Raw genomic sequence first — 13094 nt, 5'->3', positions numbered from 1 at the left:
CTGCCTTGCCAGGATCATATTTGGTCCCCAGTATGGAAGTTAAAATATTAAAGTCCAAGGGCCCGCGCGGAGGCTTTCTCGGACGGGACAGGGCATCTTTGCGACGTTCCCGCACCTGTTCTGGGCTAGCTCCTCCCCATCCCACAGAAACTCAAATATTTTCTCGCCGCCGGGGAGATCATAAAGGAAGAGTGAATGAGACAGTGCTGCTCTTACCTAAAAGTAAGGGTTTGTAAAAGGGGTGCGGGAAAAATTAGAGCGGGTTTACCCCCGAGAAGGAGACCCAGGAAGTGTGCGACTTGCCCCCTCCGACGTCCCCCAAGTGCCCCCGGCGTCCCTGCCACTTCAAGAATGCCTAGAAGAATAACTGCGACACCCAGGACAGAGACAGCCGGACAGGCAGAAGGACAGACCGACCGACCGACCGAGAGCCAGAGCACCTACTGGTTGTGGTAGCCGAGGGGGTCCGGGATGCAGAGTTCTGACACGTCCATCAGTCCCGTTTTAGCATTCCCAGTTGGTGGAGAAAGGCGGCGGGGAAATCACGCGGAAGAGCGAGTGAAGGGCACAGGCGAGGTGCGAGTCCGGGCAGGGGCACAGTGAGCGGGAGCGGGCAGAGTGGGAGGACGCGCCGTGGCGGGGCGAGAGGGAGGCAGAGAGCCGCGCGCGCACAGCCCGGCGCTCCCACTCGGGCACACACTCCGAGCGGCAGAGGGGATGGGAAGCCGTGGAGGAGGCTCCGGCACCAGAGACTTGGAGCCCACTAACCCTACTGTAGCTTTAAGGCTGGGAGACTGATGTATGGTTTGGCTCCTATTGGCTATCTCTCAGGGGCTGGACTTAAAGTGACAGAATCGAGCTGGGGTGGGGGGAGGGGGGTAAGCCGGAGAGACTTCAATGGAAGCAGACGCTCGGGCGAGGTCCCCACCTCCTGAGGAGTAGGAGGACTGGGGTGTAAAGCCTCAAGCCTGCTTTCTCGCCATTAAAGAAAAAAAATGTGTCCACCTGGCTGGTGGGACTCGGGGGTTGAAAGATGTGCCGCTTACATACCCCCGCCCCCACCTCCCATCCCATCTTTTAACAGCAGGCCTAGCAAACTCACCTTTCAGCCTTTTGGAAGGGTCTGTTTTACAAATTAAAAATGAGTCACATTTCTCCACTCTCACACCAGGGAGAAGAGCCCAGCTCCGTAGAAATTCAGAGCCTCAAATGCTGTTTGGTGCTCAAAAGTGCAAAGGATCAGGTCAGTAGGTGAGGCACAGTCAGAGAGCAGGAGAGGAACAGATTCCCCTCCCAGCTCTCATCACCTGGGCCAGCCTGTTCTAAATCTCGTATGGCCAGACGCAGGGCATGTGTCTATAAAATGCTCTCTAGATGCCTAAAATGATGCTCTCTTCATTGGCAACTCTCACAAATGTACCCAGGACACAGATACAAGCCAATAAATTCCTGTCTGCTTAGGAAAATACAATTGTGGTTAAAACAACCAACTTACCTGCCACATCCACTTTGAGGCCCACAAGTAGACACTTCAAAATACACACCTGAATCCCCAGCTACGAACACACCTGCATCCCTGTGTGCTGCTCCCTCCATGAACCCAAATATTGCGAGCTGCCGATAGACCAAAATAAGCTATAAGTCAAGCCCCAATCCTTCTTCTGGGACTTGTTAGCTTTTGAGATGTGCCAGCCACAGGGATAATAATCAATTTGATGATTCCAATGAGTGTGGGGAGGGGATAGGTAGAGAATTATTTAAAGGGGGAAAGCGCTCAGGAGACACCAGCACCTTATTCTCCTATATTCAACAGAAGACAATGAGCAGTAGGCGGAAGACATAATTTTATCATGCTGGCAGTGTTCAGGCACTTCAGAAATAAAGGCAGGGAGGGGTGTGAGAACCCCCAGGAGGGGCCAGTGGCTCAGGAGGGGCTGGCGAGTGGGCAGCAGGACCACAGACGACACTTGACTTGGATAAATGTAAGCGCGTGCAGGCTGGGAACCAGAGCTGAGATTTTTCATACGTGCTGAAGTGGAGGAACGCGTGGAATTCTCCGGGCGCGGGGCTCAGGCAGGCATCTCACAGGGAGATGGATGAAGACGTCTGCTCTGTCAGCAGAACCCCCAGCAGCCCCGGATTTTGTTTTTAATCACAGAGGTACTTGGTTGCATTAGAGATGGAAAGAGGGGTACAGAAAGACTTTGCTTAACCATGACCTCTACGCGACCACCATCTCTCGCCAAGACCTCACTGACCGGTTTCTCTGCGTCCCTTCTGGCCCCCTGAAATGCCTTCTCCAAGCACGTAGCTACCCGAGCGCACTTGGTAAAATGCACATCCAGTGTCCTCTTGTCACAACTAGGAAAGAAGCCCCAGTCCTTCCCATGGCCCACAAGGAAGGCCCCACACGATAGCCTCCTGTGCGGCCTTCTGTACCCCTCCTCAGATCATGCCGTGCTTCCCTCAGCGCTTGCACCTGCTACCTAGAACACCCCACCTTCTGGACCGCACCAGAACCTTCTGCTATGCACTTTTTTTCAAGTAATGTAATAATTTGCAATGATATACATAGTGGTATGAGGACTAGCCACCCCCCCCCCCCAGATTGTAAGCTCTAAGAGGGTAGAGGTGCGTTTGGTTTTTTTCGTCGGAGAATCCCCATTGCTTAACAGTGCCTGACACATAGCAGTTGCTTGATGAAGATTTTGTTGAAGGAATTGTTAAAGCGGAGCCATTTGGGGCAGAGTGCCAGAGCTTGCTGAGACACAGGATGGCTACCCAGGAAGGGGGTCGGGTCCTGACAGGTTGTATGGCATCAGCTGGCTCCATGCTCTGTGTGGGTGACCATTTTTAAGTGGAGACAGAGCGCACTTGGTGGAGCATGAAAAGAAAGACAACTTCACAGCCCAGCAGTGGATGCAGAGCCACTGGGGGCAAGTGAGGAGAAACAGGGGGTCCGTGTGGGTTAAAAAACTAGGCTAGTGCCCGCACACAATCACTGTCTGCCTCCAAGGCTCAGGGAGAAAGGTAACTGAGGGCCTCGCCTCTGGGCACTAGCTGATTGTCCTCCAGGGCAGGAATGAGGTCCTTGAGACCCCGTCCTCCTTAGACTGGCCTCCGTCACCGTCCTGTCCAGCCTCCTCTCACACAGCCCTGGGCCAGAGCTCTCCTCTCCTCTCCCTCCCCGGCACGCAGGAGCCTGCAGACTCTGCTGGAGGGGAGATGAAGGCCCACCAGCCAGGACACCCTGGGGACCTGATCCAGTCCGGTGGCCCCAGGCTTTTCCTGTGCTTCTCCAGGCAGACATGGCCAGTCACACGCTATTCATGGGACCAGCCTTTCTCTGTCCTCAGCCAGCACCTTCCCAAAGCCGAGTTCAGGTTCCACACCTCTGGCTGGAGAGGCGTCATTGTGGGAGCGTGCAGGGGACTCTGGGATCTGGTCCTGACTACTCCATGTGACCTTGCCAAAGTCATCTCTTCTCCAGAAAACAAAGATGGTGCAGGCTTAGAGAGGGTGGGCGGGGCCCTTGGGTTCCTTCAAGCTTGAAATTCACTCACTCAATCATTATTTCATGCTTCCGCCGCTCTCCTAGAGCAGGTGCTAGTTGCAATCCACCCCTAGCAAAAAGCTCTAAGCCACCCCTTCACTATCCTGTGTCCCAATACTGGCGCCCCGAGATGGGCAAGCCAGCCCAAAGGACGTGGGACAAAAGGAATTAGACACAGTAATTGTGGAGGGTGTAAGGGGACAACAGTTCACATTGTTCTGGTGACAAACTTCTTTAAATAAATATTTATTACATTCACAGAACCTTACAGCCAGGAAGGGCTCAGGAAATCATTTAGAACTAGCATCAGATTTTACAAATATGGAAATTTGTACATTTCTCTGTGTGTTGAAGTGACCTACCCAAGGTCACACAGCAAATAACTGGCAAAGCGTGCCATCTGTGGTCTCTGGATTTCTACTCATCCAGTTGCTAAATCTTTATACACAAGTCTCTCCACTTTCCCTCCTCCCTTCTCCCCCGAGTTCAAGCCCTTTGCTGAGGAATGTGAAGCCAAACAAGAGGAGTGCCATTAGCAACACACTTCGCCTGGTGGATGGTGGGGACCCAGGCTTCTGTGTCCCACATGGCTTCCTGGGAGAAAAAAGAAGCACTGATGGGTGGACACCAATTTCATGACCTGTCGTCCTGCCATGAAGAATGCTCCAGGTGGCAGGTAAGTAGGAAAACATACCCAGACACAGCCTGGCTCACTCTCTTCCCCAAACCTGTGTTTCCCTAGGTACAAAAAGTACCAAGTGTGCGGTGGATAGCTGAACACAGGTCCACACTGACCACCCCTCTTTCCCATCTCAGTCTGTCTAAGTCCTTAGTGTGGGCTATCCCCATGCCAGCACCTGGATCTCGAAGGGCACCCGAGTGTCCTTGCCATGGTCTATGCAGCTGACCCCCAGCCCAGCAGCCCTTGCTGCAGGTCTGGTGAAAATCTCTGCCCTTAACAGAGCCTGGTCTTGGTGTGCATCTTCCCTCTCTTGAGGCAGCCTCCCCTGACACCAGTCATTTCTGCACACGTAAGGCGGCAGCAAGCAGTGTCTCTTGGTTCTTGAGTCCCCTCCCTGTGGCACACTGCTCTTGGCCCAACAATAAGAGAAGGCTTTCAAGCCAAGCAACTCAGCAGGAGGTGGTGGACTCAGCGTGGACCCAGGAGAACAGAGGACTTGATGGCTTCATCACTAAAAGATAAGACCCAACGGGAATTTTTGGAGAGTCTGCCCCATGCTCCCTAAGTCCACTGAATGTGGGACATAAATTGTTTGTTATGCCATCCCGGTCCCTCACCCTTACCACCTTCCCTGAACCCAAGTTTCCAGGTGAAAATGATGCCTTGGGAAACACACAAGGTGTGCAGCCACTTCTTACCACCAGCCCAAGAAGGAGAAGACGCCTCCGTGGACCTGTCGGAGTCACAGTCCAAGCTCGTTTCTGTTCCACCCCAGAGCGAGGGCCGGGGGAGGCAAGTCCAGGAAGTGCCTGCATTGACCATCCATGGTGACTAAGGTGGGCCTGGCCTAGACAGCGAGCCTAACCTGCGCATCTCTGGGGACAGTGCTGATCAGGCCAGGGCTCCTTGGACTCCTGACCAGGGAAAATGTCCCTGTCCACACACCCCTGTGGGCCCACTCTCTTCTCACATGCTTGAATTCGGGGTGTGGAGTTATATCCCTGAGTGGTGGTCAGCAGGCTGTCAGCCCATTGGCTGGCACATGTCCCAAGGATCATAATTAACTGATAACGCTAATACAATGTGAGTTTGTGCTCCCATAATAGTCTCCTGCTGACAGATAAATGCTGCGGAAACATGATGGCTTTTCCTGAAGCTGTAATGGCCCATTATTGGGGCAAGAAGGCCCACGTACTGTTAGCACCACCTCCATGACACCAAAGATAAAATATGAAGGGGACATCTTGCGTGGATAAATGCTCGGGTTCCCTCCCACCACCACCATCCATTGCATTATCAGAAATTCCTACCAGGGGTCTTGGAATAACTTCCAGATATTTCAAAGCTCCAGTTTTTGTTTTTGAGCCTCAAGATCCCATTCTCACCAACACAGCTGAATAGTATATTAAAGTTCTCTGTTTACCAAAAGGATTCCTTCTTCCTGCAGGCCCCAGGCAACATGGCGACCGTGTGAGCAGCTTGGGGGATCAGCAGGAAGGTGAGCTATGTCTCTCCATGGAAACAAAGATCTTTTTTCCCTCCTAATCACCAGGAGACCAGGAACACATCAGAACTATAATAGCTTTGTCCCCTGCCAAATTTCTGGGGGAAAAGAAAGGAGGAGGAAGAGTACAAAGAGAAGAGGTGGGAGGAGGAGAGAGAGGAAGAGAAAAGAATATGACTTGCTGGTACCTGGTACCTAAGAGGCTCGGAACAACTAGCTGTTGACTGAAGGAATGCTCTGTCTTATTAAATATTTTCCATTACAGTGGATTGTGGGGTTTTCCCCCTCATGATAAAGAAATTTGACCTTATTTTCATCTGTGTCACATATTAATTTATCATCCAATTTCTTGTGACTTTATATCAATTTAAGCCTAAAACACAGTTGGTTTCAAATAGTAGTGCAAACATTTGATTCTAGGGTCTCATCGTTGGTAAAAGGAAAACTTCTCTTTGGTTGATGATGGTTTTAGCTGCAAAATTCTTATGGTCAGCACTGGCTACCAAAAGAATTAACAATTTTCTCTGCAAGCTCACCATTATGTTGCCATGTACATTTTTATTCTCAAGGATAATTATTTTAGAAATTTTATAGATAATTATTTTAGAAAAACCATAAAAATAACGGAAACTTTTGGAAAATCAATTCTAAAGTACAACACACATGTAAACTGTTGTTATTGAGAACAAAGAAACATGTTGGCCGAGCCTGTCTCCCTAGCATTAATGGCGTAAAATTCAAAACTGGAAACTTTCAAACATGTTTTCATTTCCTAATGGCTCAATGAAGGTCGAACTTCTTATTTCATTATTTTTCAGAATAAAACGTGTTTTATTTTTGCTCTAATAAAATGTTATATGGAAAGGGAAAAACAGCAAATGCTTTTCGGCTTTAGGGAAAATCCAGTGTAAGTTTTGTAAAGTGCTATAGCTATATAAAACATGATTAAGATGATGGCTTTGGACTGTGTTCTCACACGAGAAAAGCTCTGGCCAACTGCTACCTTCGCAAATGTATATTGTAATGAACCAGTCCCATTGGTGAACCCTGCACTGCTCTGAACTATGTCACTATGAATGGGTCAGTGCCAATGCCAGATGAAGGCTCGAGCTTTGTAGCAGGGCCATCTCTAACATCTTTTTTCTCCATAAACAATTGGAAACATGAAGCTTCAGTAGAATTCCTGACTTAGAAGGGTTTGCCTTTCCTAGAAGGACAAGACAAGGCAGGAAGTGCAACTGCAGAAGAACCAAAGAGAGTTTAGAGAAATGAGTAAAGAGCAGTCAACGATACAAGATTTAATATGGATAAACACTGGTAATACACTTGTCAGCAATGACCCTAGAATGAGCCGGACCGTAGGAGAGCTGGTGGGAGAGCAGCGATGCAGAGAGACATCTGGGGTCAGAACAGATAGCACATTAAGCATGAGCCTCCAGCTCAATGGCATGATAAACACTGCTTTGGGGTAATTCTACAAAACCCAGCCGAGCAAGGAGCAGCAATAATTCCTCTTTACTCTCCTTTACTAAAGGCACAGATGGAATTTTATGCTCAGCCCTGAGGGACTTGCTTCGAAAGCAAACTGGAAGGGTAATGTGGAAACGACTTGAAGAGAGGTGGAGAAGGTGTCGAAGGCCTCCTGAAGGGTGTCTGAGCCCCACAAGGAGAAGGAAATGTGGGACAAAGTGGGATGGGAAGTCCCTATGCAGAGAAGGACAAATACCTGGGTCCGGTCACCACGTCACACACACACTGTCGATGATGTCTCAGGTCCCTTTGACTGCCTCCTTTTTTCTCTCTCTTGGTCAGCTCCCTGCTCAGACCTTCATTTTCAGTGCATGAGATCTGGCTTACTGGGGGGCCCAGATGAGGCACCCCAGAAGTTCACGTGGGTAGCTCCCCAAATTCCTCCTTTTTTCTGCCCTCTATGCATTTTTTTCCTGGTGTGATTTCTTGTTCTAAGCCTTCCAGAAAAGACATGCATGCCAAGCAACCTGCTAGGTCTCACTGAGGCTGGATGGGAAGTGGTGGCCAGCACAGCAGCACATCACGTCACATTGCTTGGCATCTGTCCTCACATCAATTCCCCGTTTTTATCTCCCTCAATTCCCTGGTCTTACACCTCTCACATGAAGTGTCAGCATTTTAATGCTTGCCTCAGGCTCTGTTTTCTGGGGGGACCAGGGCTAGGATAAAGACTGAATCAGCAAGTGGCTCACAGCCACGGACTTTCCCTCGATTTAAACAATTTTATTATTTACTACCCCCTTTCTTCGTTAGCGACAGGGAGCATAGAATACAATGACTAATGGGTTACTATGGGCAGTCACTGCCCAAGTTATAGACTCAGTGTTTTACAAAGGCCCACAGGGACCCTGCCCCACCCATCCACTCACCCAGACACTCTGGTTCTGGTTCAGCTGCCAAGATGTTCAGGTCAATGGTGTCATCTGAAGCCAACCAACAGGACCATCTAGCCCAATATCCCTTCTCCACTCTCCTTTCTGCCTTCTCCCTCCACACTCAGAAGGCAAAGTATATACTGTGTTCTCACTTTTCCCTGGTCTTCTCCATACTGAGCTAAGCTACTTCCTTGTGACCATCTTTTCCCTACAAACACACCCAGCCAACGATAACTCTAAGTTGCTTTCGGCTTTAAGTGCCAGGAGAGTCCAGTGGCTTCAGGAGGAGCAGTCTCTGATCTCACACGGCAGACACTCCAGGGGAGGGAGTTTCATCTTTTTTGGTCTGTCATGCTTAGCATACTGGCTGTCACCTTCAGCTTGTCCCCCCAGGGTTGAAGGATGGTCCTTGTGACCTAGGCATCACTTCCTCACCCAGTGTGTCAAATTCGGGAAGGGTCTGTACGTATATGTGTGTTCATGTTGGGGGACATATCACTCCTTATGTCTCTAGTTTATCTTTCATTTGTTTGCTTTGATTTGATTTTAGTCCAGAGGAAAATCCTTCCTGGGAGTTCCCCCTCCCCACTCCAGCAGACTTATCCTCATATCTTATTGGCCAGAATCCAGTCACATGCTCACCCCAAACCAGTCTCTGTCAAAGGAGAAATGGATCGCCATGATTGTTTTAAAAGAGGTTTACTCCCTGAAGCTGGGGGAGAGGCTCACTTTTCCTGACTACATTAATGTTCAGTGACAAACCCACTTCTGTTAGAGGAGGAAGTGAGAATGGCTGTTGGGTTAGTGGTCAACAGTGTCTGCCACACCTGGTGGTGTACCATTGGCGGGGCGGTAGCGACAGCCCATCATGAATGCAAGCAATAAGAGGGTCATCGTCTGTACAGACATAGAAACAATAATAAAACTAAAAGTTGGACTTTTTGTTATCATCTTGCTCCAGCAAGTCAAAATAATGTCAGTGATAAAATATCCTCCTCAAGAAAATCTCTTGTCAGTCTAAGTTCTAAACAATTATTGCAACTGCTGTTGAGTTTTAATAATATAAGCTTCAACTCAGCATGTTCTTGTTACCTGTTCTTTAAAACAAATTACATTCCACTTGGAAGTTATAGCATTAGTGACACACATACAAACTTAGCTACATTTAGCTGCACGGGTGTTTCAAGAATAAATTCATAATGGTGCAGAATCGTTCAAACTTGCTCACGGCACAGTTTGTGTTCTTGGCCCCTGGTCCTGTATATCGTCATGTTCAAATGGTAGATTCAAAATAAACAATGATGGCACAGTGATTCTAGAAACAGAGAAAGAACTTGAGGTACTTCCACCTTGTTATTCTATGTGACCACTTTGAGTCTTTATTTGCATTTAAAATTTTTAAAACAGTGAAATAGAGCAGAACTGTGAGCTGTGAAACTTGGAAGTTCAAATATTAGTTCCTACATGATAAATTTTACTGAATTTGAATAATATCTTTAACATAGAAATTTATTCTTTGTTTTGAAGTGTTTATGGTTTGTTTTTAAATTAATCAACACTCAGGAAAATAATGATTATTATTAATTGTCATGATTATTATTAGGTATAACTTTGTCATGCAGAGGAGGGCAGATCCAGGTGTCAAATATTCGAGGTCTACTCACCATCCCTTTTACTCAGTTATTCTTTGTCTCATCCCCCCCCCCCAAGCTGGGCTAGTGGTCCTGAGAAACAGAAAAAGGCAAATGTCCACATCTCCTTAGGATATTTTTAAGGGAATTCATCTCGAACCGATCAGTAGTAACCATCCCTGAGCCCTAAAATTGTCCAGAAATCCCCTCCGCATCTTCATCATTTCGCCATCTACTCCATCTTCCTCTAATTGATTATTCCCACCTTCTATCAAATACCAGCAATATGGACAGAACTCTATTTCTTATTCATTATTTGATTGATTCTCTGTTTTGGTCCATCATTCATATTGCAGCATTTTCATTTTATCCCCTTTTTTCTTTGTTCATTGAAGAACGCCAATTCTAGTATGACCCCAGACTCAGTGACTGGGAGGTAGAGAGGGCTGGTGGGGGAGTGTTATTTACTGAGCACCTACTCTGTGCTGGGTGCTTGGCATTGTTCTACCTGTTAGCCCTAACACAGGGTAATCAAGCCCCCTTGCCATCTGAGGTGGGTATCATCACTCTTATTTCATCTATTGAGGAGAAAATTAAAGCTCTGAGACTAAGTGGCTCAAGACCAGAAGACAATGAGATTTGAACCCAATTCTAGCTCGCTCCAAAACCTGTGCTCTCTGTCCATTCCACCATGTCACTTTAATGGAGTCCACATCAACGCAGCATCCTGTGACTAAGAAGAGGCTTTTGTGGGCTAGCCTGGGAACTAAGCACAATAGATAACTGGGAAAACATGTGCTTAATCCAATTAACTGATTTATAAGAGGACTTTAGGAATATACCTTCTGGGAAGTCAGTATGGGCCAGACCTATCACCACCGTCCACGTAGTCAAGAAGACATGTTCATTCCTAACAGAGAAGTTCTTTCAAATCAGAACAAGGTATGCTCTCAGCAGGGAAGGGAGAAAATGAGAGAAGGAGTGAAACATTGGAGAAGAAACCAAGTGATTTTATGGAATGATGCCAAAGGGTAAATTTTAACTTTCTCTGACTTGGAGATGGTGACGGGCAGCCGGAAGGAGGAGGAGGAGGTGAAAAGGAAGACGATCTGCTGCCGAGCAAGTGTCCCCATTAGGGCCAATTTCCCCATTAGGGCCAATTTGCTTGGTTGGAGCAAGTTCAAATGGACGGCAATTCTGAAACCAGCTGGATGTGCTTGAATGGTTTCTGCAAACACACCCAAGAAATTAGGAGGTCCCCTCTGGAGGGAGAATAAATTCCCTAATATAACAAGGAAGGCTTGTTTCCTCTTCCAGTTTGAAAGGCCTCCACGAGACTGAATAGGTGGTTTATTTCCCTGTTTCTTCCAACATCAACCAACGCACACTTCCTTTACTTCCTTGGATCCTAGCTGACCTGGCCATTCCATCAAGGAGTCTCAGTGCTTGCCCCAGTATCAAAGGATGGGCCAGAGGCTGGGTCTTCACCGAGACTCAATTGCTTAACAACTCTTCAATTACAGCCAATCAGCTGGTCCAAAGGAGACAGGCTTTCCCAAAGGAGGAATGATTTTTGCCTATGAGATCGCAAAAGCATCATTTTAAAGCAATGGTTTTCAGACTTAAAAAAGAACCTCAAAGAGTCTTTTTTCAGATGGAACTGTACATAGAACTCTGTCATATAAAACAGCAAAAAAGTCATTTCCATTTTAGGCAAGTGGGTCCCACTCTCGGTCCTTCACTCTCACCCCCAGGAAGTCCAGGAACCACCTCTACAGAGCCCCTAGCCCCCTGGAGCATGCTCTGAAAATCAAAATGGTATCTCTAAAGTCAGTGTTCTTCTTCTTTTTTTTTTTTTTTTTTAGGAAGATTAGCCCTGAGCTAACATCTGCTGCCAATCCTCCTCTTTTTACTGAGGAAGACTGGCCCTGAGCTCACATCTGTGCCCATCTTCCTCTACTTTATATCTGGGACGCCTACCACACCATGGCTTGCCAAGTGGTGCCATGTCTGCACCCGGGATCCAAACCAGCCACCCAGGGCCACCCAAGTGGAACTGCACCACCAGGCAGGCCCTAAAGTCAGTGATCTTTAAATAGCATCGAATCAACCAACCAACCAACCAATGAATAAATAGACTAAGAAGCATTGCTACTACGAATCAGACCCACACCTAGAACGACATCCCCTTGGAGGTCCTGGGGCCATGTTAGAGGTGGCCACAGCTAAAAGGTAGCAACCTGCCCAAACATCCTTGCTTTTCATATCAGTGTCCTTGGCCATTCAGGATGAGGCCAACCCCATTTCAGTGGCTGGCCTCGCAGCACGCTTGTGAGAGAGGACCAAACTCGTCACCATTAGTGTGGTTTGGTGGTTCTCAACCAGCATCATGCTGGACAAATGGATTTCTATCAGGTACGAAGTCAGTTACTAGGAACATTAATATTGGTAAAGTACCAAAATTTGCAAGCACAATACTCTTTCTTATTTAGTACTTAATACCATCAAATAGTACTTAATGTCACTTTCATTCACTTGAATGGGATGTGTTTTTTGAGTGGGAGCAAAGGGGTAAATCGAGATATAGTTACTGCTTTGTGAATAACAAGGAACACTCCATGTCCTAGTGGGAGAGCATCTCCAGGTAAATGTCTCCTGTCATATGTGTCTGGCGGAAGCAGTTGAAAAGCACTAAGAGAGTAAAGAAGAGCACTGCCTTTGGAGTCTGGCAGACCTGAGCTCAAATCCTCCCTCTGCCCTTCATAGCTCTGTGATCCTGGGACAACACGTAACCGCCCCCCCTCCCACAGCTCACGTCCATGTTTCTTTCCTTAGTCTTTAAAATGGCTTGTTGTATGGTAGTGTGTATAAAGCTCTTTTCACAGTACCTGGCACATAGTAGGTGGTCAACAGACACTGGTTCCACCCTGTCCTTTCCTGAATGGAGGTCTTTACCTCAACTCTGGGGAGGGGAAGGCTGCCTTTCACAATGATCTTCTCCCCTATGACATATCTTTTGTTCACATTAAATTCGGCCCTTCGGAGTAGAGTCATCAGCCAGTGGCTAACCTTATTCACTGTGACAGCCCATGAGTCCTATTCACAGTCTTTCTTCTCCACCGCATTGCTGCTCCAGATCCTCCAGGGTCTGGAGATGGGAGGATCTGGAGAAGCATCTTCCCAGCTGTGATTAGAGCACAGCTCTCAGCACCTCGCCACCCTCTGCCCACCTGGCCAGGAGCTCTCCAACCACATAACCCGAGTGTTGAATGCCTGGCCCATCATGGTGAGCCGTAGACTCTCGTGCAACATCAGGGTC

The 13094-nt window shown here is 47.9% G+C and overlaps 1 protein-coding gene across 2 annotated transcripts in view; it reads right to left on the bottom strand.

Moving 5' to 3' along the window:
* The window catches only part of ESRRB (estrogen related receptor beta), a 176178-nt gene that overhangs the window by 112950 nt on the left and 50134 nt on the right, over positions 1 to 13094 (bottom strand). Inside the window, exon 1 of one of the 2 annotated variants that reach the window (XM_044774082.2) lies at positions 445 to 734. The exons of the other annotated variant lie outside the window; for it this stretch is intronic. Within the exon in view, the coding sequence (XP_044630017.1) occupies positions 445 to 494 (50 nt within the window). The 5' untranslated portion in view covers positions 495 to 734. Of the gene's footprint in view, positions 1 to 444; positions 735 to 13094 lie in introns of those variants that run through there. 2 annotated transcript variants of the gene reach the window in all.

This window comes from Equus asinus, chromosome 7 (assembly GCF_041296235.1).
Source record: "Equus asinus isolate D_3611 breed Donkey chromosome 7, EquAss-T2T_v2, whole genome shotgun sequence".
NCBI lineage: Eukaryota > Metazoa > Chordata > Mammalia > Perissodactyla > Equidae > Equus > Equus asinus.
The sequence above is the reverse complement of the archived record's forward strand: the minus strand, read 5'-3'. Positions and strand labels throughout refer to the sequence as shown.